This window comes from Rhinatrema bivittatum, chromosome 7 (genome assembly GCF_901001135.1).
Source record: "Rhinatrema bivittatum chromosome 7, aRhiBiv1.1, whole genome shotgun sequence".
Lineage (NCBI taxonomy): Eukaryota > Metazoa > Chordata > Amphibia > Gymnophiona > Rhinatrematidae > Rhinatrema > Rhinatrema bivittatum.
The window spans coordinates 46,027,404-46,054,115 of NC_042621.1; the positions used below are offsets into that span (position 1 = coordinate 46,027,404).

Genomic DNA, 26,712 nt, shown 5'->3' on the forward strand with positions numbered 1-26,712 from the left:
TGCTGGGGAAGCAGGGAAATCTCACCCCTGTGTTGCTGGGATTCTGCATGCCCCCTAGCCCCTCCCACAAATCTTTTAATGTATGCTGTATCTATTTCTGGCTGTTTAGCATGAAAGGCTGTCCTTGGCACCCCCTCTTTGTTTATGGAACCTGCAGACCATGTGCCCTGATGTTGGCAGGGAATGCAGATCTCTTCGGCATGGGGCGATTTGAGATAAGAGGGCCATTGCCTCTAAAAGCTAGTGTCTACTTCTTCATTTCAAAACCATTTCTAAAATGTATTTTGTTTTCTGTGAATGTGAATCTGAGGCAGAGCAACAAGAAGAGGCAGAGCCCAAGTCAATGTCTGCATTCTGACTTTATTCTTGTTGCAGACAGTACACCAAAATGTTAAAAGCAATCAATTTCTCTGTGAAAATGTAGACAAAAATAAATAGACATTTACAAACTGTAACATCAGAAAAGCAATGCAAAATAATCTTGTAATAAAACAGCTGGGAGGAAAGCAGGAAGAGCAGATTCACAAATGCCCTTCCCTGATGAGAAACCTAAAATGGGGGGAACCCCAGAACAGACTAAAATCAGAGGATGGAACTCTCTACTTGTACATCCAGACTATGGGAGAATCCTGGGCTCTGCCTGGCATCCTCCTCCCTTCCCGATGTACTGGTTCATAATCCCCCTTTTCCCTCTGAGGAACTGGCCAGCAAGTGTTGTGTCCTACTTTAAGTCAGTTACATTGGGCTGTGACTGAATGGAAATGCTAGAGTTAAGCTCCCTGCTCCTCTTATCTTTCTAAAGATAAGAGGTGTGTAGGGAGGCTCTGCCCTTCATCACAAGTGGAAGAGCAGCAATGTGCTTCCACTGCAGCAGCTCCTCCTCCTCACCTAGGCTTCTTATTTATAACCTTCTCTGAACCTTGGAGGGTGTGGGATATATTCATTAAACATAAATCTGAGCAGGAGGCATGCTCATCCTTCCACTAGTGCCAGGGCTCAGGGCCAGACCAGAGAAGAGCAAGAAGGCAGCTGGTTGCTAGTTTGTGTGTTTTGCCAGCCACTGGTCTCCCTTAACAAAAACTGGCCAGTTGGCAATGCAACTACCAGCAAAGATGATAGAAACCAAGTCCAAGCTTGGGACACATATGGGAGGTGGTAGTAAGGGCAGTAGGGTCTGTGGTGACTTTGTAAGTAGCAGACAATTTCTGTGTTAGTGTGCAGAGTTTTAGAAATGCTGAACTGTGTTGTTACTAGAGGAATCAGACAGAGGTAGCACACACACTCCATTAGGAATCAGCCTTCAGAAAAGGAGCTGAGAATGACACAAGCTGTGAGGCAGAAGAGATCAGAATGCAGCCCAACTTCTTGTCCTTGTGTGGATTTCACTGGGGAGGGGTCATGCCCTCGCCACTTACACACACAGAACGGGACACTCCTCAATGGGGAGGGATCATGCCCTCACCACTCACCCATACAATGGGACACTCCTCACTGGGGAGGGGTCATGTCCCCACCACTGACACACAGAATGGGACACTTGTCACCAGGAAGGGGTCCTGCTCCCATTCCTGATACACAGAAAACTATGGGGGGGAGGGGCGGTTTCATGCTGTCAGCCTTGATATGGGGAAGTTACTTGTCACTGGGAAAGGGTCATGCCCTCAACCCTACTAGAGAAGATCGATGCTAGAACAAGCCCTGCCTTTATTCCAGTCATGAGCTGAAATGACTATTAAAAATGGGTATTTGTAAATGTACTTCAGCATAGTCATTGAAACGAGATGGTAAGAGCTGAGGTTCCTGCTGGTGTGTATCCAGTTGTTGGATACTGCTCTTGCTGGTATCCCAGAGCTTTGTCCAGCTGCCACAAGCTGTTGACAACTGGGTATTATTGCTGTATGTGCATAGAAGGACCAGATGAGGGCAGCTCCCACTAAAAAGACAGGAAACCTAGTCCTTACTGTGGGATGAGGTCTCCTGATCTCCAGTGGTGCCAAGATGGTCCACTTTGCCAGGTGTTCCTGGCCCCTTTTGATTTCTGCTGGTGGTTACTGTTGGAAAGGGCGAGAGGCACTGTTCATGGATTAGATGACACGATGCCCCATCCAAAGCTGCAGTGAGGTTTTAATACCCTGAGTTTTCCCTTTATAGGATAATACAAAGAACAGGAAGACTGAGCAAGTGCAGAAGCCTGAGCTTGGATACAAGTTCACAACATGCCACCCCAGACCATGCACAGGGAGGAGTCCAGGATCAGGTCACAGTATGCTACACTCATATCTTGAACAGAGAGAACATTCCAGAATCAGGTCGCACTAGGCCACACTCATTTATGGATGACCCCTGGACCTTGTGCAGAGAGGAGGTATCCAGGACCGGATCACAGTTTTCTATGCCCATTTCAGACCATGCATAAGTAGGTGCCCAAGCTCAAGATACTGCAGGCCATGCTCGTTTGTGGCTGCCTCCCAGTCCTTGCACAGGGAGGAGGTGGCTGGGCGCTCTATCCCTTCTTTCTCTCACACTTCTGCAAAGGCCAGGCTGTATTGTTCTTGCTGTTTGCCACAGCGTCGAGCAATGATTGCCAGGTACAAGGTGAGCAGTGCCATCCAGTAACAGCCATATAGGACTGTGCCTGAGATCAGGAAGGCAATCTCCGTGTCGCTGAGCGGGTCTCTGCTCTGATAGTATGCTGTGTAAGACAGGCCTCCCAGCAGGACAGAGAACCAGATGGACACAGGGATCAACCCCATGAAATTTACCACAATTTTCCTGCGTCCGGAGGTGCCCCAGCTTGATTTGTTAATGGTAGTCAGGGCAAAGAGTTTGGCTGGCAGGAGGCTTGACATGTAGAGGAGGGAGTAGAGTGACATGAAGATCATCTCGGCATTCCCTCGCAGGAAGCAGGCATATATGGCTTTGATGATCCCCACTAGCTGCACTGTCAGTAGAAAGAGCAAGATGTTCCAGATACGGCCACGGTAGAAGAGCTGGATGACAGTGGCCATAAGGAAAAAAGGGAAGAAGCCAGTGATCACAGATTCATAGGTCATCCAGAGATGGTGCTTGTGGAACCAGAGAGCATTGTAGAGCCATTCCCTGAAGTAGGACTTACTCCAGCGTGTCTGCTGGTTCAGCCATCGCAGGTACTTGGTGGGAGTCTCTGTCAGGCACTTGGAGCGGGCTGTGTACTTAGTCCTGTAGCCAAGACTCAAGACCCGATTGGTCAGGTGTCGATCATCCCCAAAGCTGCACTTCTTCCCCAGGAAGGTCTGATGGTACCAATCCTCCAGGAAGTGCTGCAAGAGGCAGTTACGGTACATGCCCAGCGGCCCACTGATACACTGAACACAGCCAAAGTAGGACTGGCAAGCTCGCTCCACGTTGAAGGCCATCCAGTACCTCACGCTGCTAAGGAAGGAGATCCATGAATCATACTTGTTCAAAATCTGGGAAGGGAAGCAAAGGAAGAAATTAGAGAGGAGGGAGCAAGACAGGGTAATGGCACAGTACACTGCTCCACCATCGCTAACCAGAGAGAACAGGATCAGCTGCTATCATATATAATTATAATAAAATGTATTTCCCTGTACGTACCCAGATCAGTCCAGACCCTGGGTTGAGCTTCCTTTCCAGCAGGTGGAGACAGACTAAAACTGAAAGGGTGTCCTTTATGAGGACAGAGCCTATCCTGTAACCCTTCAGTATTTGTCTGTCTCCAGCAGGTGCATCAGCTCACCCTTCGTTCTTCTGATTTCGGCTAGTTAGCTGGCTATCCTTCTATTTCTTTGGATCAAGCAAGTACTTATTTGTTTGTTTGTTTGGCTCTTTCTTCCTTTCTAAAAATAAAGTAGATCTTAGTCTTTTTTCTTGTGCAGGAGACGGTTCCGTCTCCTGGCTCTTGCTGGACTCAGGGGGGCTTCGCCCCTTGTGCGGAGCATAGCCTGAGTCCATGGGGGACCGAGGCTGGTGGTCCAGTTCTCATCTCCCCCTCCTCTGGCTGCCGAGGGGGCTTAAGCCCCAGTGCTGTGCTCAGTTTTAGGAAAAACAAAAAGTCTCCCAAAGTTTAAAAGTTATTTATTTAACTTTCCCAGCACTTGCAAAATATATTTTATATTTTTATTCTTTGGTGTTTGGTTCTTTTGGGCGGCAAGTGCTTTGAACGGGACTGTCTCGGTCCCACCCGGGATAGGGAAGCTTTGGTACATCCCACGGTCTGGACTGATCTGGGTACGTACAAGGAAAGGAAAATTAGTTCTTACCTGTTAATTTTCGTTCCTGTAGTACCACGGATCAGTCCAGACGCCCTTCCCTGTCTGTTTTTCTTTTCTGTCCTCTCGAAGCTTGTTCTTACAGTTTCACAGATTTTGATACTTAATTCTTTACAAGAATACTGAGCAATTACACCGGAAGCCTTGGTTTTCCAAGTACCAACTATATGCAAGAGCGTATAGTCTTTTCATATTCTTACATTGTTCTACAGTTGCTCCATTGAGCTTTCTAGTTACTTGCTTGATCCTATTCTGGTTTTGTTGTTTTCTGCTTTGACAATGGATATACTGAAGGGTTACAGGATAGGCTCTGTCCTCATATAGGATATCCTTTCAGTTTTAGTCTGTCTCCACCTGCTGGAAAGGAGGCTCAACCCACGGTCTGGACTGATCTGTGGTACTACAGGAACGAAAATTAACAGGTAAGAATTAATTTTCCTTTGTAACCGCCCTTTACCAAAATTACACAAAGTGAGATACAATGAAAACATAAAGCGAACTGGTACTACCTTTTAAATTAAGCCCTGATTTATCCCATTTACAGCCTTATTGATTTTTTAACTATTGTCCTAATAAATGACATTCCCAAATTCTCTTTTTCCCTGTATGTTTGCCTTGTTTAGAGTGTAAGGCCTAGGGAGAAGGGACTGTCTCGTGTTTTTGTACAGCATGTGTAATGCTATAGATGTGATAAGTAATAGACATGCACAGGGTTTCCTTTCTACAGCTTACACTTCCTCAACTGACCTAACCAAAGCACAAGCCCCATCCTCCCCTCCTAGTGCTAAACTATTCCTACACCTTCCCAGAAGTAGAATGTAACTCTTTCCACCCCAACCGATTGTATTCTCAGCTACTCTGAGCACCTGACTGTACCCTACTATACCCATCATTACTAGACTGCCACCGCATGTACACAATGCTATAAGACACATATAAGTCAGTCCCTGTCGCTTCCCCATACCAGATGATAACCACCATCACTCCCAGGAAGAAGCTGCATCTCCAGTCACTCCCAGTGCCAGAACATAACCACAGTTACTCCCAGCCCCAGATAAAAAGCACAGACACTCCATCAAGAAACTGCATCCCCAGTTACTCCCAGCATCAGACAATAACCACAGTCACTCCCAGCAAGAAGTTGCATTACCCATCACTCCCAGCACTAGACAAGAAACACAGTCACTCCCATCAAGAAACTGCATCTCCAGTCCCTCCCAGCACCAGACAAGAACCACAGTCACTCCCACCAAGAATCTGCATCTCCAGTCAGTCCCAGTGCCAGACAATAACTACAGTCACTTCCACCAAGAAGCTGCATCTCCAGTCATTCCCAGCACCAGACAAGAACCACAGTCACTCCCACCAAGAAGCTGCATCTCCAGTCACTCCCACCAAGAAGCTGCATCTCCAGTCATTCCCAGCACCAGACAAGAACCACAGTCACTCCCACCAAGAAGCTGCATCTCCAGTCATTCCCAGCACCAGACAAGAACCAGTCACTCCCACCAAGAAGCTGCATCTCCAGTCATTCCCAGCACTGTCATCCCAAAAAAAGCTGTGGGCTGAATGTTCAAAGTCATTTACACACATAAACCCTAATCTTATCTGTATAAATGGCCTTTTGTAAATTGCCCAGAAGTTTATGTAAAATATTCAGAAAAGCAATGTACTTGCACTTCTATGTGCACTACAAAGAGGAGGCAGGGGGGGGGGGGCAGGGAAACTATTTACTGATGTACTTTTGATTTTCAATAATATGCATTTTCCTAGCATGTAGCAGATGGACTCAGGACCAATGGGTATAGTGTACTCCTGATAGCAGTTAGAGACGGATCGGATTTCAATCTGATGTCAGCCCTAGTAAATATACCCCTGCAGGAAGTGCAGCTCTTCAGTATTTTCCGTCTCCATAGCAATTAGGGACTACCTGCACGCTCTCACAGTGTTAGAACATATTCAACGGAGAAAACCCAAATTCAGAAGAAAACCTACCTCTACAGACGAGCCCTGCTCTCCTGTGGTGATACCCTCTGGTCCCTCCCCCTGTTGAGAATTCCCAAAGTGATTTCCGTGGTCCCTTGGAGGTAAGCCGCAGTCCGGTGGCTGATCCGCAGTGGGGACCTAGCCCCCGATCTCGGGCGTGGCTGAGAGGCAGTGGGTGCATCCTCGAGCGCAGTGGTGAAGGTATTTGCCCTCTCTCCCCGCAGCTGGAGACCGCCCATAACAAAACCGGGAAGCGCCGAAGACAAGGTAAGGTAGAAATCTTCATAGACTCCGGTCTCCGAAGTTCAAGGAGTCGCACAGGTCACCGGCCGGGACCAGTGCTGCCGGGTTGATCTGCCTAGCAGGGCCAGGCCCCGGTTAGATCCAAGGGTCCTCCCACGTAGAGACCCTCCGAGGTGGTCGCCATATTGCCCGCATGGTCGCCGTCGCCATTTTGGCTCTATTCGCCACGCTGCCCGCCGTCTTGATCCGGGTGTACAAGGCTAGCTAGGCGCACAAAATACATGTGCGCATAAAGTTACACGCATAAGTGCCGTGCGCATAAGATATACGCACATCGCGCACTTACTGGGCTGGGCGCATACCTGCGACTTGGGCGCACACCTGCGCGCACACAACCCGCATGCACATCTTAGACGCACTGGAGCGCATAAGGATTTACACGCCTATATCCATGGCACCACCAGAAATGGAGATCAAGGCTCAAGGCCTCTGCCCAGCATGCCACATCAGAGCCGCACAAAACGAAGAGGCCAACGCCCTGTGCATTCAGTGCAAGGAGGCCCTGGGAGATACAGTCCAAGGTCAGTCCCACCCAGGGCCAAATACTAGCTCCTCAATGAGTACCCCGGACCTAGCAAATTCCAGCGGGACACCCCCTCAAACGGGGACCCCCAGGGACCCAGCGCCCCCTAGCTTGGACCCAGCGTCTATCTCATGGGTGGAATTCTTCGAAGGCCTACACACCTTCGTTCACATGCAGACGGAACCCCCGGCTAAACAGTCACAGCCTCCACCAGAAGACCTTTATATCCCAGGCCCCTCTAGGCCCAGACAAATGTTTCCATCGCCCAGAAGCCCCACCTACGGGGACACGGACAACTCTGAAGAGGAATCAGAGCCCCTAGAAGAGGGGGAACTCCCCCCGGGGACAGAGCCTCACCGAACCATGAGACGCTTCTTCACCAAGGACGAGCTCCCAGACCTGGTCACCCACAGCCTGAAGGAGCTTGCTATCCCGGGCACAAGTGCTTCGGGGGAACCTAAGACGAATCCTCTGCTAGAGGGACTCCGCCAGACCTCTTGCCATTTCCCTCTGTTACAAGCTGTCCAGCAGCTAATTGACCTGGAATGGAGTGCTCCAGAGTCCACATTCAAAGGGGGACGAGCTATGGCAGCCATGTACCCCTGGGACCCGGCAGCCAAAGACCTTCTGACATGCCCAAAAGTGGATGCCATGGTTTGCGCGGTCTCGAAGTGCACTACTATGCCAGTGGAGGAAGGTGCAGCGCTCAAATGTTGCTCATGACCGACGTCTGGAATCCATCCTTAATCAGTCCTTTGACGTCGCCGCTATGTCCTTACAAATAGCGGCCTGCTGCACCGTGGTGACACGTGCCTGCCTATCACAGACCAGGAGCAACACCCCTGGGGAAGCCATGGAACCAGCAGTATCATTCCTTGCGGATGCTGCTTCCGATCTGGTGCGCACAGCGGCCAGAGGAGTGATTTCAGCTGTGGCAGCCAGGAGGCAACTCTGGCTCCGAAGCTGGTCAGCCGACGCATCTTCCAAAACGCGACTCACAAGGATGCCCTTCAAAGGATCCCTCCTGTTCGGCAGCGAACTAGAGAAACTGGCTAACAAATGGTTCGAGTACCCATTGCCGCGACTACCGGAGGACAGGAATAAGAAAAACCAGTGACCCGTCCCACGGTCCTCCAGGGGCAGAGGTTCACAGTGCTTCAACCCATACAGAAATAATTATCAAGCGCCCCGTCCTACAGGCAGGAACCAGTCCTTTCGGAACAAGCACAGCAAAAGGGGAACCAGCTCGGGTCCAGGCCCCAGCCGCACCCCACAATGAGATTCAGCCGACCCATCCAAGGGAAGAAGCCATAGTGGGCAGACTAGCCCTAGTCTACCTCAGATGGGTCGAGAGGTGTACTACCTGGATTTCCTACGAACCCCTCCGGACAAGTTCATGGAATCCCCCTGCCACGACCCCTTCAAGAGGGTGGCAGTGGAAGCTACACTGTCCAGACTACAGGCCCTCGAGGCCATAACCCCAGTACCCCCACAAGAAATAAATACTGGGCATTATTCCATTTATTTTATCGTCCCTATGAAAGAGGGGGACGTTCTGGCCCATCCTGGACCTCAAGTCGGTCAACCGCCACCTGAAGATTCCCCGCTTCCGCATGGAAACCCTATGCTCTGTAATAAGGGCGATACAACCGGGAGAGTTTCTCATATCCTTGGATCTTTCGGAAGCCTACCTACACATCCTGATCCATCAGGAACATCAGCGCTTCCTACACTTCAAAATCCTGGACTGTCACTACCAGTTCCGGGTACTACCCTTCGGGTTAGCCACAGCACCCCGGACATTCACCAAGATCATAGTGGTGGTGGCGGCAAACCTGAGGAAGGAAGGAATCCTCATACACCCTTACCTAGACGATTGGGTGATCAGGGCGAAATCCCCAGAGGAAAGTCACCAACAACCAACAGAGTCAAAACTTGACTGGAGAGCCTTGGATGGGTGGTCAACACAAACAAGAGTTGTCTGCAGCCCTCACAGTCTCTAAAATACCTAGGTGTCCGATTCGACACCAAAGAAGACAAGGTCAGCCTGACTCCCACAAGGAGATCAAAACTGAGGAACCAGTTACAAATACTGCTGAGCGAACCTCGCCCTACAGCGTGGGATTACCTGCAAGTCCTCGGTCTGATGGCATCTACACTGGAAGTAGTGCCATGGGCGCGAGCTCAAATGAGATCCCTAAAGCGCTCACTTCTATCGCGATGGAATCCACTGTCTCAGAACTACGCTGCATATCTACCACTCCTGGGCAGAGTTCAGACCCAGCTACAATGGTGGCTGCAGGTCAGCCTCCTGAGCCAGGGAACAAGACTATCTTCACCAACCTGGACTCTGCTCACCACAGACGCCAGCCTACGAGGATGGGTAGCACACTCTGAGGAGCTAACCGCCCAAGGGCAGTGGAACGCAGAAGAGTCGGGATGGAACATCAACTGCCTAGAAGTGCGGGCGGTCAGACTAGCCTGCCTACGGTTCGTTCACAGACTCCGGGACAAAGCGGTCAGAGTAATGTCGGACAACGCCACAACAGTGGCCTACATCAACTGTCAGGGGGGAACCAGAAGCCAACAGGTGTTTCTGGAAATAGACCCCATAATGTCGTGGGCGGAAGCAAATCTCCAGGAGATCTCGGCCGTCCACATCGCCGGGAAAGACAACATCACGGCAGACTACCTCAGCAGAGAAAGTCTAGACCCAGGAGAATGGAAGCTGTCGACCGCAGCATTCCAAATGATAGTGAACTGGTGGGGGACACCAGACATGGACCTTCTGGAAAACCGGTCCAACGCCCAAGTACCCAGGTACTTCAGCCACAGGTGGGAACCTCAGTCCTAGGGGATCGATGCCCTGGTACAGACCTGGCCACAGGGGACTCTATTATATGCCTTCCCGCCGTGGCCCCTATTGGGCGCAATCATTCACAAGATACAGCTACACAGGGGACTAGTACTTCTGGTGGCCCCGGATTGGCCAAGAAGACTGTGGTACGCAGACATGAGAAGACCCCCCTGCCGCTGCCTCCACACAGAGACCTGCTTCAACAAGGGCCGATCCTCCACAAGGATCCAGCTCAATTCTCTCTTATGGCCTGGCCATTGAGAGGGCTCGCCTGAGAAAAAGCGGATACTTGGGGGCTGTAATCGACACCCTACTCCAAGCACGCACGTTCTCCACATCTTTAACGTACATAAGGATTTGGAGAGTATTCGAAGCCTGGTGCGAAGACCACAACATCATACCACACTCAGTCAAAGTTCCCGCGATCTTGGAATTCCTACAGAACAGGCTACAGAAGGGTCTGTCCCTCAACTCTATCAAGGTACAGGTGGCCGCATTGTCATGCTACGGCACCAAGAGCGAGAGCGACAGCATAGCCTCTCACCCGGACGTTTTACGCTTCCTGAAAGGAGTTAAACACATCCGCCCACCCCTAAAGTGGCCGGTACCTCTTTGGAATCTCAACCTGGTCCTGGATTTTCTAGCAGGAGCCTCCTTCAGGCCCCTCCGCGGACTGTCTCTCCGACTATTAACTTTGAAGACAGCATTCCTGCTGGCAGTTTGTTCAGCCCGCCGCATTTCAGAACTACAAGCACTGTCCTGCCGTGAGCCATTCCTCAAGCTCACCCCAGGGACCATCCAGCTACACACGGTCCCTTCGTTCCTTCCCAAAGTGGTGTCACACTTCCATCTTAACCAAACCATCTCGCTACCATCGCTGGATGAGTTTAAGAATTTGGAAGAAGCTTGTAGTCTACGCTACCTCAACATCGGCAGACTCCTATCCAGATACCTGGAAATGTCGGAACCCGTACGAAAAACGAACCACCTATTCGTCCTTCACAGCGGGAAGAGATAAGGGGAAGCGGCCTCACGAGCAACCATAGCCCGCTGGATCAAGGAAGTCATCAAGGCGGCCTACGTAAAAGCAGGCAAGCCGCTGCCTCTACAAGTCAAGGCCCATTCTACTAGAGTCCAGGCAGTGTCCTGGGCAGAAACCAGAATGTTGTCACCCGCCGAGATTTGCAGGGTGGCGACATGGTCCTCCATCCAGGTTCTACCGCCTGGATGTTCAGGCTCGGGAGGACACGGCATTTGCAAGGGCAGTACTAAGTGGGTCACGGGCAGCCTCCCACCCGGTTCGGGAGTAGCTTTTATACATCCCATTGGGCCTGAGTCCATCTGCTACACGCTAGGAAATGGAGAAATTAGTTACCTGATAATTTTGTTTTCCTTAGTGTAGACAGATGGACTCAGCATCCCACCCTTGGCTGCCGTTACTCATGGAATTTCGAATGATACAAGGGTAAGCCATGCTTTCCTTCATTTGGACACCCATTCTACCAGGTGTCGATGCTTTCCGGTTGAGGGCCTCCAGCTATAGCCAATTCAACCAGATCAAGTTAATCAAGTTATAAAGTTTAACCAAGTTATGAAGTTATTCAAGTTAATCAAATTAGTCAGTCGCACATATATCCACAATGCTTTTCGAGGAGAATACTGAAGAGCTGCACTTCCTGCAGGGGTATGTGTACTAGGGCTGACGCTAGGAAATGGAGAAATTACTTACCTGAGTCCATCTGTCTACACTGAGTCCTGAGTCCATCTGTCTACACTAAGAAAAATGAAATGATCAGGCAAGAATTTCTCCAGTAATCCTACACACACAGAGTTGCACCTGCTCAGGAGCTTGTGTGATTGTCTGCACATACGTCAGCACAACCAGGAATTTTCAAAGCAGTCCATATTGCAAATGTGTCCTAAAGTCTGCAGGTACTTTGTAAATGCAAATTTTAGCCCTACACTGGGCACTTATAATTACCTTCCCTAGCACCAGACTAAAGCCACATCCATTCCCAACACCAGGCTGTAACCTCCTTCACTCCCAGTGCCAGGCTGTATCCTTCCACCACCACTTTCTCCGCCCGTCCCAGAACCAGGCTCTAATCACAGCCCTTCCCAGTGCCAGGCTGTAACCTCAAACACCACCAGTGGCCAAGCTCTAATCCCTTCCAGTCTCAGCATCAGTTTCTAACTCCCGACTCTTCCAGTGCCAGGCTACAACCCCAGTCATTCCTAGCACCAGGCTCCAGTCTTCACCAGTACAAGGTTCTAACCCCCTCTATTCCCAGTGCCAGGCTGTAACCCCAGGCACTCCTGGCTCCAGACTGTAACCCCAATGACACACAATGCCAGGCTTTAACACCATTCACCACCAATGGCCAGCCTCTAACCCCCTTCACACTCAGCACCAGGCTTTAACACCCCACCACTTCCAGTGCCAGGCGCTAACCACATTCCACTCCTAGCACCAGGCTGTAACCCTCTCCACATCCAGGACCAGGCTGCCACTTCTGGCTCCAGACTGTAACCTGGATTCCTGCCCAGTATGTGCTAGTGTCATGTATGCCACAATGTTTAAGGCTCTTGGCTGAATACCTGCACATCTCCCCCAACACCACCAACTCGAGGATCCTCCTCCAAGATTCTCAGCATTTCTGCAGTGCAGGCAGGGTCCAGGACTGTGTCTGAGTCGCACACCTACCAACCAAATACACAGGACAGAGAGAGCTTTCATTTCACGCCTGCTGCTGATTAATCTTACAAACTAACAGTGCCATTGCAGTTTTTCCCTGATTGCCTGCTGACTCCCTTTCTGCTGGCTACATTGATCCAGCGGTAGGAAGGGGGTTGGAAACTGAAGTAGGGGGAGAAGCTGGTGCTGGGTTGAGTCTGGGAATTTATCTGTACATCTACCCAAAGTGGAAAATTACACCTGAGCAGATTGGATGGACCAGTTTGGGCTTTTTTTTTTTTTCTGCTGTCAGTTATTGTTACTGTGCCAGTACCTGCTGAAATTCCTTCCACAGATACACAGCACTCTGTAAAGCATGTGCCCAAGAGCAGAGATGAGCAACACAAATCCTGCTTCTGCTCCTTTCATTCACCATGGGTCCTCATCCCAAGGTCACAGGGACAGAACTGTAAGCCCTCTGAATGAAGGAATATAACTGTCCTGAGATATCTCTGTCTGACTGGTGACCCCGCAGCTTGGCTCCTGAATTTGATGTAGGCTGTTTGTTGTGCCAGATGAGAGTCACTAAATGAACTGACTATGGGTCACTACAGAGCAACCGGGAGCCCTCACCTCTCTAGTGGAAATCCAATCCCTGATCAAATTGGAGGCCATTCCACTTTACTCCTAAATCATTAGGATTGTAAACTCAGATTGCATAATCATACTCCACAAGGGCATCCCTGATTTTTCCCTGTGTCCTAGATAAATGCCTGTATATCAGGGAGTCAATGTGTTAATGACCTGGGGTTTTACAAGTTATCAAAAGGAGTGGGGCCCAGACTATTAATCAAGCATAATTTTTATGAAAAGCATTTACATGAAAAACATTCTATATATCTTAAGTGTACAAATCTATAAATCCTAATAATGACCCACAAACATTTAATAGTATCAGGTGCATCTCAAAGGAATTATCCCCAACACATGCTGTGTTTCACTTACTATGAACTGTCTCAGAGGGATACTAGTAATCAGTTACAAACTCACTAATCCTTATGGGTCATCAAAACATTTCTAACCCATGTCCTAAGCATATGATAAAAACCTTTGCCACCTGTGGGACAAGGGTGGCTAACTCCAGTCCTCAAGAGCCACAAACAGGCCTGTTTTTCAGGATGTCCATAAGAATATGCATGAGATAGATTGGCTCCCCTGCTGTGGGAAATAAAGCCTATTTAATTCTGCAAGGTGTCCCTGCCTATTTGTTTGTAGTAATTATCTCCATAACTGTTCATCTGAAATGACCAAAGCTCCTATCGTTCAAAAATCACCAATTTCCAACATCAGTATAATTCTGCTTTCAAAAGCAGAGCAGCACAAACTTCAAGCATGATAGCGAGACTGTGCCGAGTGCTACACTAAGAGTCATGGATTATACTGCTTAGACTGATGTTGGACATTGGTGATCTTTGGAAGATGTGAGCTTCCTGCTCTCTTGTGGAGAATTCAGTTGCACTGGGTACAGTTAGTAAGGAGAATGTTAGTAGTATGACAGAAAAGGGGCTCTGACATGTGATGTGACTGAACATGTTAACTTGGATATATGATGTCTTGCGATACATGGATTGAGGGAGGGGGGAGATGAGATATCCTTGGATGCCTCCTGTCCAATGGGATATCGTTTTAAGTTCTCCAAGAAGGAGGAAAAGAGGGGTAGGAGGGGAAGTGACAGTGATCTTTAAGCTATTGTGAAGTCATATGATTTCTCAGGCTTCGAATGTTTCCTGGTAAATCTAGGAAATTGGATGTGGTGCTATTAGTGGTTTATAGAGCACCAAGTGACAGATTTAATAGCAGAGATATTTAACTTATTCACCCAAAATTGATTATCCTAGAGGATTTTATTTATTTATTTATTTATTTATTTGAAAACTATTTATATTTCGCTTACAATAGCAATGTCATTCATTGGATTTTATTGTTAGGGAGTCTAAAAGGAATTTTGAACTTCATTGCAGGATTCAAGATAATTCAGAAACCCATTTGAGTGGCCAGATTTTAGATCTGATTTTTGTAAGGAAAAGCTTTCTGATAAGGGTGGATCTTCCTAGGGTTTGGCTTACTCCCATTTCATGGATGGCTCATTATTTGTTAACAATATTAAATACAAACGTGGTAACCCAGAAGTTAGAGTTGACGGTATCTCAATTCTGTACATTGGATACTTGGGATCCTGAGATTTTTTGGAGGAGTTATTAAAAATTGTAGAGGTTCTCACTGGATGAACAGGTTGATGTATAGTATAAATCCTTAAGCGAGGTGGTAGAATTTAGTAATATATAAAGCATAGACACATTTTAAAGCATGAAGTGAAAAATGCCATGACATGCCTACCGGACAGAGGAGAGGAAGTCCCTGATACCCTTCCTGCTGACCTCATAGTCATCGCCTCTCCTGGCCTCATGGTCACCATCATACCAATGAATGCCTTTTGGGAGATGCTAGGGCATCTTAAAGTCAAAGCAAGTGTTGTAAGTTAGAAACACTAACTCTGTGAAACATCTTAATTCGAGGAACTTCTTTTATTGATGAAGAATGTCTCAGGAACACATCTTGTTCCTTGTGGAGTCCCTCAGGGATCCTCATTATTTCCTTTTCTTTTCAGTGTTTACCTGGAGGCTTTAAAAGCATTGCTAGGAACTGTGATCTGAATTTTTTTTTTCTTTGTAGACAACATGAAGTGGTGTCTCCCTTTGGGGAGAAATTGAGTGGAGGGGTTGAGGCGGTTAAATAGTTGTCTCAGTGAGATTTCTTTATGGATGTCAATTAATAAATTGTAACTACACCCCACAAAAACAGAGGTTCTTTGGGTCCATAAGGAGGACATGCAGTTTGAGGAACAGAGTTATACTTGGAAAGCCATAGACTGGAATTAAAAGATCAAGTTATTAGCTTAGGTGTAAAAATTGATAATGGTCTTACAATCGACCAGTAGATGTCAGCAGTTGTACAAAATTATTTCCAGTTGAAGCAGCTTTGAGTAATACGTCTTTTATTCGATAAGGAGAGTTTTCCTTCAGTCCTACATTGCTGGACTATTGCAACTTTTTATATTTGGACTTGCTGAGCCAAGACATCAAGGAAGTTGCAAGTGATTAAAAATTCAGCAGCTCTGTTGTTGAGATTGGGTTGGAGGCAGCATCTCTTCTGCCTTGTTGGATTTACATTGGGTGCAGAGTGGATCTAGAGTTTGGCTTAAAATGTTGACTTGAAAATGACATGGAAGCTTATTGTTTTATTGTAAAATGATGTATTTTGTTTCTGTTGTTTTAAATTATGCATGTTATCTCATGTAACTCGCCCCAAACCTTGGAGGGTGCAGGATGGAAGTAATTTTAAATAAATAAATAAATACGTATGACAGATAAACATATACTCCATTGTAGTCAGTACTGCCATCAAGCAGGTGGATAAAATCAGCCAAGAGTTCAGAGAGGACTCAGGGCTGTATTTAAGATTGTGGTGCCCAGGGGCAGAGGACTGTGGGTAGAGGGATTTTGCACCCAGAAATGAAAGAGCAGCAGGGGGAATCCCAGTTTTTGGGTGCCTTCAGAATTTAGCACTCTAGGCAAGTGCCTGTGTTGCCTCTTCCTGAATTATGCCCTAGTTATGCTGTTCCATAGATATGGAATAAGCTGCCTTTAAATATTCGGCTAGTAGATTTAAAGTTGAATTTTAGGCAACTGTTAAAAACTTGGTTGTTTAACCAGCTGGAGAAGGAGGATTTAGGAATTTGGAGATAAGGTTATAGTTTGGATGGATTACTGGGTTGGAGGTTATGTATTTTAAAATGATTTTTCTTGTATATATACAAGAAATGGTAAGAATATGAATGTCAGACTTCTGATTACTGTGTAAAGATGTGAGCTTTTCTGATTTAAGAACATAAGCGGCATATTAAATAAATAAATAAATTGGTGCCTAGTCATGCTTTACAAAGATCAATGGTGTTGTTATTTTGTAATTACAGTTAAGATAAGAAAAAGAAATACACTGGAGTAAAAACTGAGTCATTGGGATAAAAGCGAGATGTTCCTAACAGTATCAAATAGTTGAGAAGAATTACCCAGGAGCACAGACTCTTCCAATATTCTTGTCTTCTGCTTTTCTGATTAGGCCTGCTGAATATTTACAACAACTTACTATGCGCAGAAATCTTTTCCCTTCCTGGGCCACTGCAAGAATGTTTGTGAATGATGGAAACAATCTTTAAATTGTGCCAGAAGGCTTACTTTATTCATCAAAGATTCCCTTTTGCTGATCATTCAAAGCCTCATTGTAAGAACATAAGGCGATGATTAACAAAAAGACAGTGATATATATATATATATATATATACATAATTTTTTGAACAGACATTGCTTTACGGAAGAGCAAATAACCTTTCTTCTGGCATTGTTGTTGTGCCCGTATTCTGTCTTGGATTTAGATGTGGTTGCAGGTGACTGTACAGTTGCTATGTTGCTCTTGGAAAAAGCTGACTTATAAGCAGGTTATGATATCCTCTATAGGACCAACACAAAAACTGTAGTAATAGCCGATTCTTTGAGATCTCAAAGGCCATTTAAAGAAAGACCTGTGTAGCTCTGAAATTTCATGTACTACAACATCTTTTTTTCTGGTCCTTTACAAAGCATCACAGCCCACAAACACTAAAACCTTTCAATAAAAGTACCAAAAAAAGCAGCATCTGTAGCTGTATGCATGGATGCACCATGAGGGGGTCCTAAGCTCCATCCCAACTTGCATTTATCAATTTTCACTTTCCTCTGTGATAATGGTAGAAAAATGAACTCTGATAAACTCAGATCCAGAAATTGTGATATAAAGTTTCAGAAAAGGGTCCCTTCCCCACAAAAAGTGTCAGCCCCTCATCTCCTCTCCCTCCTGTACTTACCTGGACATAATCCACAGAGTCGCCCAGAGCCCTGAAGGCCGTGTACATCACCTCCCGCTTGCCGCCCCATTTCTGCAGGATGCAGGAAAAGTCAGAATTCCTCACCACCTCCTGCACTCTCTTCATGCCCTCTTGCAGACTGGGCTCTGTCTCATCTGCTCCCTTCTCATGGTAGTTACTCCTCCACACATAGGAGCCGGTCTTCTCAGAGCCCATAATTTCATTGAAGATATCCAGCATGTAGTTGTCATCCTGGGAATTGCCATCCACCACCATCACCACCTTGAGGTCCGGGTAGGAGATACGCTTCACCGAGCTTAAGCATTTCTTCAGATAATCAGGGTCCTCCTGGTAGGCTGCAATGCACAGTGCCACCGAGCTGCGCAGCTTCAGCTGGCGCCCTTCCAGTCGCATCTGTCGGTGCTCCAGAAAGGCAAAGAGGCTCTGGATAAAGAGGTGCAAACCCAGAATAGCGCCATACAATCCAAAGGACAGGTAGTGCCTCTCGGTGTGAATGAACTGGTAACCGGTGACATAGGCTGCCAGGATACCCCCCAAGACTAGCACGGCAAAAAGGCTGGTGCCAAAAACACGCAGAGCTGCCTTCAGTTTCACTGTCATCTGGCAAAGAAAGTGGGGAAAAAAGCAAACCATTACTGGTGAAAAGACAGCACTGATGCAGTAAGGAGGTGAATACGCAGCTGCAAGACGTCTGCAGAAGTCACAAAATAACCCCAAACCCCATTCCTGTGAAAGATGAAGAGAACACCAGGGGAGACAGCCAAATGCACTTCATACCTTGTACATTGAGGGGACAGCTGTTCCTTCAATCCCACTACAATTATCTAAGCCCCAACATGGGTCGAAGTAACTATTATTGGACTTAGCAACAGCAGATAGAGCAGAAGTTCCCAAAGTTTGCTGCCTCAATCAATGTCCAGAGTAAAAGTGAGGTCATTCACAAGACCTCAAAAAGGAGGCAAGGGGCCAGGTCTCCTGAGACCTCTTATGGCTAAGGCAGGGTCCTTTCCTTCTGCCATGCCAGCCCTGTAGCTGGGGAGAGGGGAAAGGGAGGAAGCTGTCATTCAGCTCCCCCCCCCCCCCCCTCCATGCTTTTTAATCTGCTGGTAGATGCCAGCGGAACAGACCTTAGGTCAGTGATGATTTGTTTAACCTCTTTCCCATGTTGTGGAATCAGAGGCATTATCCCCTACCTTGCCCCGTCGTACCCCCACTAATTTCAGGGTGCCCAAGCTAAGAAAGCGTGAGTACAAAAGGTGACTTCAATTTTAGCTCCTCTTTACTCACACAGTAAAAATGAAGGTAATTCCTGATGCAGTAAGCTAATAATAGGCAAATGCATCGGGAATTAACAAGTGGTGCTAACCCAAAACTTATGCCTGGCATGCAGAAAATACGATTTATGCCAGTGTTTTCCCAGCCCAGTCCTGGAGGTGCACCCAGCCAGTCGCGTTTTCAAGATGGCCACAATGAATAAACATGAGATAGATTGGCATACATTTATCATGACTATCCAGAATAGTTAGGTGCGCCTCCAGGACTGGGCTGGCAAACACTGGTTGATGTGCATAAAATATGATTTGTGCAGATAAAACAACTGAAAAGGCTCTCTACACAGAAATGAAATAGGGTTTCTCTTATTAGCACACTTGTCACCACTGTGTGAAAAACTGTTGTATGTGTACCTATCTATGTTACGCAAGCTCTTTGGAGAAGGTACTTCTAATAGCACATTGGTCACCATCGTGCAACTCTTGCTGTTACTTTATGTTTCTCCAATTTGCTGAATAAAGCTCCCCATCCCCTGTCACACTGCTGGCATGCAGCTCTGCTTGGCCAACAGCTCTTTTGCCAACTGTTCCAGGTCTTGCCGAAATTTGAAGAAGAACAAGGTAACTGATAGTAATGAAAGCTATATTGTGTGTCTGCCCTAAAGAGCTTTCATAATGCCAGACTGCTGTGCTGCAAAAATTATCTCCCTCTGAGAGCTTACCTAACAATAGATGTGTATACAGTATACAACAATTCTGCATCTCTGACAGGGATCCTGGGGTAGACTCTCTCTGCCTCAGGAGTCCTGGGCAGAGAGTCTCTGGCTAGGCTCTTAGACCTGGGTACCCCAATGCTAAGCCTGGTTTTTGTAGGCTTGGAAATGTAACTCCTGGGACAAAGGTGGAGTAAAATTAATTCAGATGTCTGAGGCAAGTGTTAGCCTATGGTGCTGTGCCAGCATGCTCCCAGGCCTTGAGGTGGTCCAAGTGCAGAACCTGCAGAATCAGTAACTCCAGGATTGGGACCATGTTGTCACGGTGACATAGACTAACACTCACCCCAGCAATGTAAGTTAACTTTACTCCACCTCTGACCCAGAAGTTAATTTCCAGTATTAAAACATGAGTTTAGCCTTCAAGGCTTTAAGGCACCTCCCTGTTTTGGGAAGTAATAGCTAATCCCTTCATCAACATGGGATTTACATGGAGGATCACAAATCTGTGTGCACATTTGTACTTCTGTTTGTTGCATTAATATCACAAAACAGGAGCAAATGTGGGCTCAGCCTAGCACACCTTATTACATCTGCCTAAAAATTCCCAGTACACTGGGGGACTGAGAGAGAAGCACCCTGCTGCGGGTACTAGAAAAATGAAAGGAGCCTGAGAAATTTAGCCAAGTCAACGAGTTCATGCTACAAAAAGGTTTGTGAAACACTGCAGGCTGATGCAATAACTTGGCATTAATAAGGTTTCAGTGCACATTTTTAACTCCAAGATTATTTTTTAACTCCCGATGCAGTAAGCTAATGAGATGCTAATGCATCAGGAGTTAAAAAATGTGCAAAAACTGTAAGATATACATTTGGCACAGGTCAAATGCACATTTTAACTCAGGAAGCGGGTGGTGGCATCCCTGACAAGCTATGGGGCGGATTTTAAAAGGCGCGCGAATAGCCTACTTTTGTTTGCGCACCAGGCGCAAACAAAAGTACGCTGGATTTTAGTAGATACGCGCGGAGCCGCGCGTATCTGCTAAAATCCTGGATCGGCGCACGCAAGGCTATGGATTTTGTATAGCCGGCGTGCGCCGAGCCGCGCAGCCTACCCCCGTTCCCTCCAAGGCCGCTCCGAAATCGGAGCGGCCTCGGAGGGAACTTTCCTTTGCCCTCCCCTCACCTTCCCCCTCCCTTCCCCTACCTAACCCACCCGCCCGGCCCTGTCTAAACCCCCCCCTTACCTTTGTCGGGGGATTTACGCCTCCCAGAGGGAGGCGTAAATCCCCGCGCGCCAGCGGGCCTCCTGCGCGCCGGGCTGCGACCTGGGGGCGAGTACGGAGGGCGCGGCCACGCCCCTGGACCGCCCCGGGCCGTAGCCATGCCCCCGTACCCGCCCCCAAAACGCTGCCGACACGCCCCCGAAACGCCGCGACGACCGGGCCCGCCCCCGACACGCCCCCCTCGGAGAACCCCGGGACTTACGCGAGTCCCGGGGCTCTGCGCGCGCCGGGAGGCCTATGTAAAATAGGCTTCCCGGCGCGCAGGGCCCTGCTCGCGTAAATCCGCCCGGTTTTGGGCGGATTTACGCGAGCAGGGCTCTGAAAATCCGCCCCTATATGAATAAGCGATGGCAACCACCTACCCAGATAAATACTGGTATATCCGTCTATCTGGCAGCAGGAAGTAGCCACCAGAGAAATGCATAAATCAGTACTTATATGGCTATCTGCCATGGCTCACCACTGACTTATGTGGCTATCCTGCAGCTACATGCCACTGCCAGATAGACAGGTACATTAGTATTATCTGGGTAAGTGGTGGCACTGGGTAGGTGGTTTCCATTGCTAAAAAAAAAGGCGTGCTGGCCAGATGCAGTCTCTCTGCATCAGGGAGAACTGCTTAATGCCCTCATTTGCATGGGATATCTAAGCGAGAAAGCAGTACTCCCATTTGAAAATGCTCATTTTCTGCATGCAAAACTCCTTACTGCATCAGCAGTAAGTTTTGCCCACAGAAAATGGGCATTGAAGTGCACACAGAAAGTTGCGTTTGGCTGAATGCACCTTTCTGCATCGGCCTGGAGGTAGAGAGCCATAAATTATATCACACAATGGCTTGACTGAGTCAAGGCCTGAAGACAGGTGGAGGAGGGGGAGGCAGGATGCATGGAGGTGAGGTTATACAGATCCCCAGGGGTTGTGAATGCACTCTGCAGCACAGAAACATAGAAACATAATGGAAGAAAAATACCATATGGCCTATCTTGTCTGTTTATCCACACCGTTTTACAATCTCTACCACTCCCTCAGAGATCCCTGTGACTGTCCCATGCTTTCTTGAATTCTGATATTGTCCTTGTCTCCACCACCTCTACGGGGAGGCTGTCCCATACATGAACTACCTCTTGTAAAGAAATATTTCCTGTTTCTATCCCTTTTTACCCTCATTCCATGACCCCTTGTTCTAATCTAGAACCTCCTTTCCACTGAGACTAGCCTCCTTTGAGATATTTAGATGTCTCTATCATATCTCCTTTCTTTCCTGTAGGGTATAGATGTTTAGATCTTTAAGTCTATCCCTGTATGCTTTATAAGGAAGACCACTGATAATTTTAGTAGCCATTCTCTGGACCGACTCCATCCTGTTTATATCCTTTTGAAGGTGCGGTCTCCAGAACTGTATACAGTAATCCAAGTGAGGTCTCACCAGGGGCTTATACAGAGGCAATATCACCTCCCTTTTTCTGCTGACCATTCCTCTCCCTATGCACCCAAGCATCTTTCTGGCCTCTGCCATTACTTTATCCACTGGTTTAGTCACCTTAAGATCATTAGATGCAATCACCCCCCAAATCCTGCTCTTGTTTAATGTATAGAAAAATTTCACCTCTAATTCTTTATTGCTTCCTTGGATTTTTGCATCCAAATGCATGAGCTGCCAGAGCCTAGACCATTTCTCAAACTTCACTAGAACCCTCCTCATTTTTTCCATATTTTCCTGGATGCCTACCCTGTTTCTTATTTTGGTATACTCTGCAAAGAGACAAACTTTTCCTAATAATCTTTCCAATGTTGAAAAGAACCAGTCCAAAGCCCCATCCCTGAGGCACACCACTAGTAATGTCCTTCTCCATCAACTCGGTTTACCACTACTCTTTGTTGCCTGCCACTCAACCAGTTTCTAGTCCAGTCAGTCACTCTGTCCCATATCAAGACGCTCACTTTATTTATACCTCTCCTAGGAGGAACTGAAATCCAAATACACTACATCCAGACTCTCCTTTCAACTGGCTCTCTGATTACCTAGTCAAAGAAATTGATCAGATTCATTTGACAAGATCTACCTCTGGTAAAAACCAACCTGCCTCGGCTCTTGCAATCCATCGGATTACAGAAACTGAATTATCCTTTGTTTTAGCAGTAATTCCATTAATTTGCTAACCACAGAGGTCCGGCTACGGTCTGTAGTTCCCTGCCTCCTCCTTACTTCCATCTCAGTATCATCCATGGGCTAACGTCTCTGGTCTAACAGCAAAGGTGTTCAGAACACGATTTTTTAAGCATGTTCTATGTGATGTGAAGTCCTCAGCAAACCTTTCCACGTGCTTCCAGGGATATTACCATGCACGTAGAGATATGGGTTTGCACAGAAATTGTACGTGCTTGCATGCATATTACATGGTTTATATGGATATTACATTGTGTGTAAAACGTATGCGTTTGCACACATATTACATGCGATTGCATGGCTATTATATGTGATTGCACAGATATTGGTGGAAAAAAGAAATTCCAAGAGTTCTGCAGAATTCCTACTCAGCAGAGAATGGTATGATTACTGGCTCACCTGAAAGAGCACTTACATTTGCTTAACTCCATTTTATTATTACATAAGTATCACAGCCCACATCTCCAATTAATATAATTTAGGGAATAGTAAAAAGAAAAAAATCAGGCATCATGATGTTTCATGCTATCCTAGGTCTAAATTTTCTGACACTATTGCAGTCTGCCCAGTAGTATACCGATGAAGCCTCAGTAAAAAAAAAAAAAAAAAAAAAAAGCAAACCCGCCGGCCACTTTTATTAAAGTATCAGCGTGCAGGATGAAGGTATTTACATAAGGATAGACAATTGTATGTACAACAGTTCTGCTCCAGGGGTCCCTAGAGCCCACAATGCTGGCTGAACCTCTCATTGCTCCTTTGCTCAGGGTCATCCTTGACCACAGTGACCTTCTCCATATCCTAAAACTGTAATGAACCAAATTAATATTTAGAGCCGCCACGTGCCACCGGCCAATGTGTAATATGGTGGTCTGAGAAGTGGCTTAAGATTGCCACAAGTCATTTCTCGCAGACTGACGCCATCTCCTTCCCCCTGTAACTTCTCCTCCAAATAAATGGATCTGCTTTAGGTCTTCTCCACACCGTGGACACTCTCAAGTTCTCAGGCTAGAAATGATCTGTCAGTGCTCCAAATCCGATCTCTGAATCCCCTCCAGACCCGATCTCTAAATTCCCTCCAAACCCGATCTCTGAATTCCCTCCAATTCAGATCTCTGAATCCCCTCCAGACCCGATCTCTGAACTCCCTCCAAATCCGATCTCTGAATCCCCTCCAGACCCGATTTCTGAACTCCTTCCAGACCTGATCTCTGAATCCCCTCCAGACCCGATCTCTGAATTCCCTCCAAACCGGAATCTCTGAATTCCCTTCAATCCTAATTTCGGAATCCCCTCCAGACCCGATCTCCGAATTCCCTCCAGTCCCGAATCTCTGAATTCCCTCCAATCCCGATCTCTGAATTCCCGAATCTCTGAATTCCCTCCAAACCCGATCTCTGAATTCCCTCCAAACTCATTCTCTGAATTCCCTTCAATCCTGATTTCTGAATCCCCTTCAGACCCGATCTCTGGATTCCCTCCAAACCCGAACACAGAATCCCTCAATCCCTTGCAGACCTGAGGAAGTTTGCACCTGGGAGTCCTTGGCGTGGCCCGCTAGAAAAAGCAAGGGAGCTTCATCGGACATAGAGGAGGCAGCTCCCGGTGGCAGGGAGCGATTAGCGCAGGAGCAGCCAATGAACATAATGAGGGTCCTGAACAAGGAGAACGGGAGGGACGGGAGGGGTATTGGGAAAGAAAAGCAAACATTGGGGAGAAGAGAATAAAAGCTGCGGATTACACCCCTCTCCTTGCCGGAACATTTCAGGCCATTAAAATGGCATTTGGCAACCAAGAGCAGGTGAAGAAAGGTTGAACGGACGCCCTTCCCGAATCCGGATCGGCCCAGCAGAACTCCAGAGGTGTCCCGAATCGGTGTGGTGGGGGATCAGGTCCTGCTGGCAATTAAAAACGTATGGGACTGCACTGCAGGAATGGAGGAAGGAGATAGGAGAGGTGAAGCAGGGAGGGGAGCTGGTTCTGACCGGTACCCTCTGAATGCAGACTCGGAGCTCCCTGGTCTGGCCAGAAGGGGAAGGACCAGAGACGAAAACTCTTCTCCGGACAAGTTCCGTAGAGAGAGCAATCCTGAGCCCATTCTCCCTCCTCCCCCAGACTCCCGGATTCCTTCCTTCCTTCTCTCCACCTGCGCTAGAGACCCCCTCCTCCCGCCCCGTCCCGGGGCATCAACCCAAAGGTCTTGTGGGGAGGAGGCGCTGCAGTGCCCCGGGCCCGCACTCAATACCCGAGCAAAGTCATTGAACCCTGCACTCAATACTGCAAGGAGTCCTCGGGTGCCGCACAATACCAGAAGTCCCGGCGCCCCTCGGTTCAGTGCCCGGGCTTTTTACTCACTGTGCCGCCGCCTTTTCTTGCACCTCCTGCAGGCCCCGGCTCCCAGTCCTCCCCGAGCCGGCCCGGCACCGTCAGGCTTCGGCCCCCATCGTCCCGCAGCGCCGATCTCCGGCTCTCAGGGAGCAGAGTTACCTTTAAAGGACGGGGATCGTCCTGCACCTCTCCTGCTCCTCCTGCGGGGCTGGGCTGCATGAGAAGGGGCGGGGAGCCTGGCACGGAGACACCGGAAGGATGAAACCTCGCAGGCAACACCCGCAGGACTCTCCCACTGCAGGCAGCACCCGCAGGACTCTCCCATTGCAGGCGGCACCCGCAGGACTTTCTCACTGCAGGCGGCACCCCAGGACTCTCCTACTGCAGGCAGTACCCGCAGGAACCTCTCCCTTCTGCAGGCGGCACCCGCAGGACATCTCCCACTGCATGCAGCACCCGCAAGACTTTCCTACTAAAGGCGACACCCGCAGGACCTCTCATACTGCAAGAGCATCCGCAGGACATCTCCCGTTGCAGGCAGCACTCGCAGGACTTTCCCGCTGCAGGCGGCACCCGCAGGACTTTCCCACTGCAGGCGGCACCCGCAGGACTCTCCTACTGCAGGCAGTACCCGCAGGAACCTCTCCCTTCTGCAGGCGGCACCCGCAGGACATCTCCCACTGCATGCAGCACCCGCAAGACTTTCCTACTAAAGGCGACACCCGCAGGACCTCTCATACTGCAAGAGCATCCGCAGGACATCTCCCGTTGCAGGCAGCACTCGCAGGACTTTCCCGCTGCAGGCGGCACCCGCAGGACTTTCCCACTGCAGGCGGCACCCGCAGGACCTCTCCCACTGCAGGTGGCACCCGCAGGACTTTCCCACTGCAGGCGGCACCCGCAGGACCTCTCCCACTGCAGGTGGCACCCGCAGGACTCTCCCACTGCAGGCGGCATCCGCAAGACTTTCCCGCTACAGGCGGCACCTGCAGGACCTCTCCTACTGCAGGAGGCATCCGCAGGACCTCTCCTGCTGCAGGTAGCACTTGCAGGACTTTCCCGCTGCAGGCGGCACCTGCAGTATCTCTCCCACTGCAGACGGCACCCGCAGGACCTCTTTCACTGCAAGCAGCATCCACATGACTTTCTCGCTGCAAGAGGCATCCGCAGGACCTCTCCCACTGCAGGCAGAATCCACATGACTTTCTCGCTGCAGGCAGCACCCGCAGGACCTCTCCCATTGCAAGCAGCACATGCAGAATCTCTCCCACTGCAGGTTGCACCCGTTGGACCTCCCCACTGCAGGCAGCACATCCCCTGCTTCCTGCAGGTTTAGTTCCAGCCCTGCCAGCAGT

General features: G+C 48.4%; 1 protein-coding gene across 1 annotated transcript; it reads right to left on the reverse strand.

The window, feature by feature from the left end:
* Positions 1-346: 346 nt before the first annotated feature.
* Positions 347-25,498, reverse strand: HAS3 (hyaluronan synthase 3). The gene is made up of 4 exons (XM_029608322.1): positions 25,385-25,498; positions 17,575-18,195; positions 12,539-12,640; positions 347-3,449 (listed from the first exon to the last, which is right to left on the reverse strand). The coding sequence occupies exons 2-4, from the start codon at positions 18,193-18,195 to the stop codon at positions 2,520-2,522; spliced, it is 1,653 nt and encodes a 550-aa protein (XP_029464182.1). The 5' UTR covers positions 25,385-25,498; the 3' UTR covers positions 347-2,519.
* Between the last annotated feature and the right edge of the window lie 1,214 nt (positions 25,499-26,712).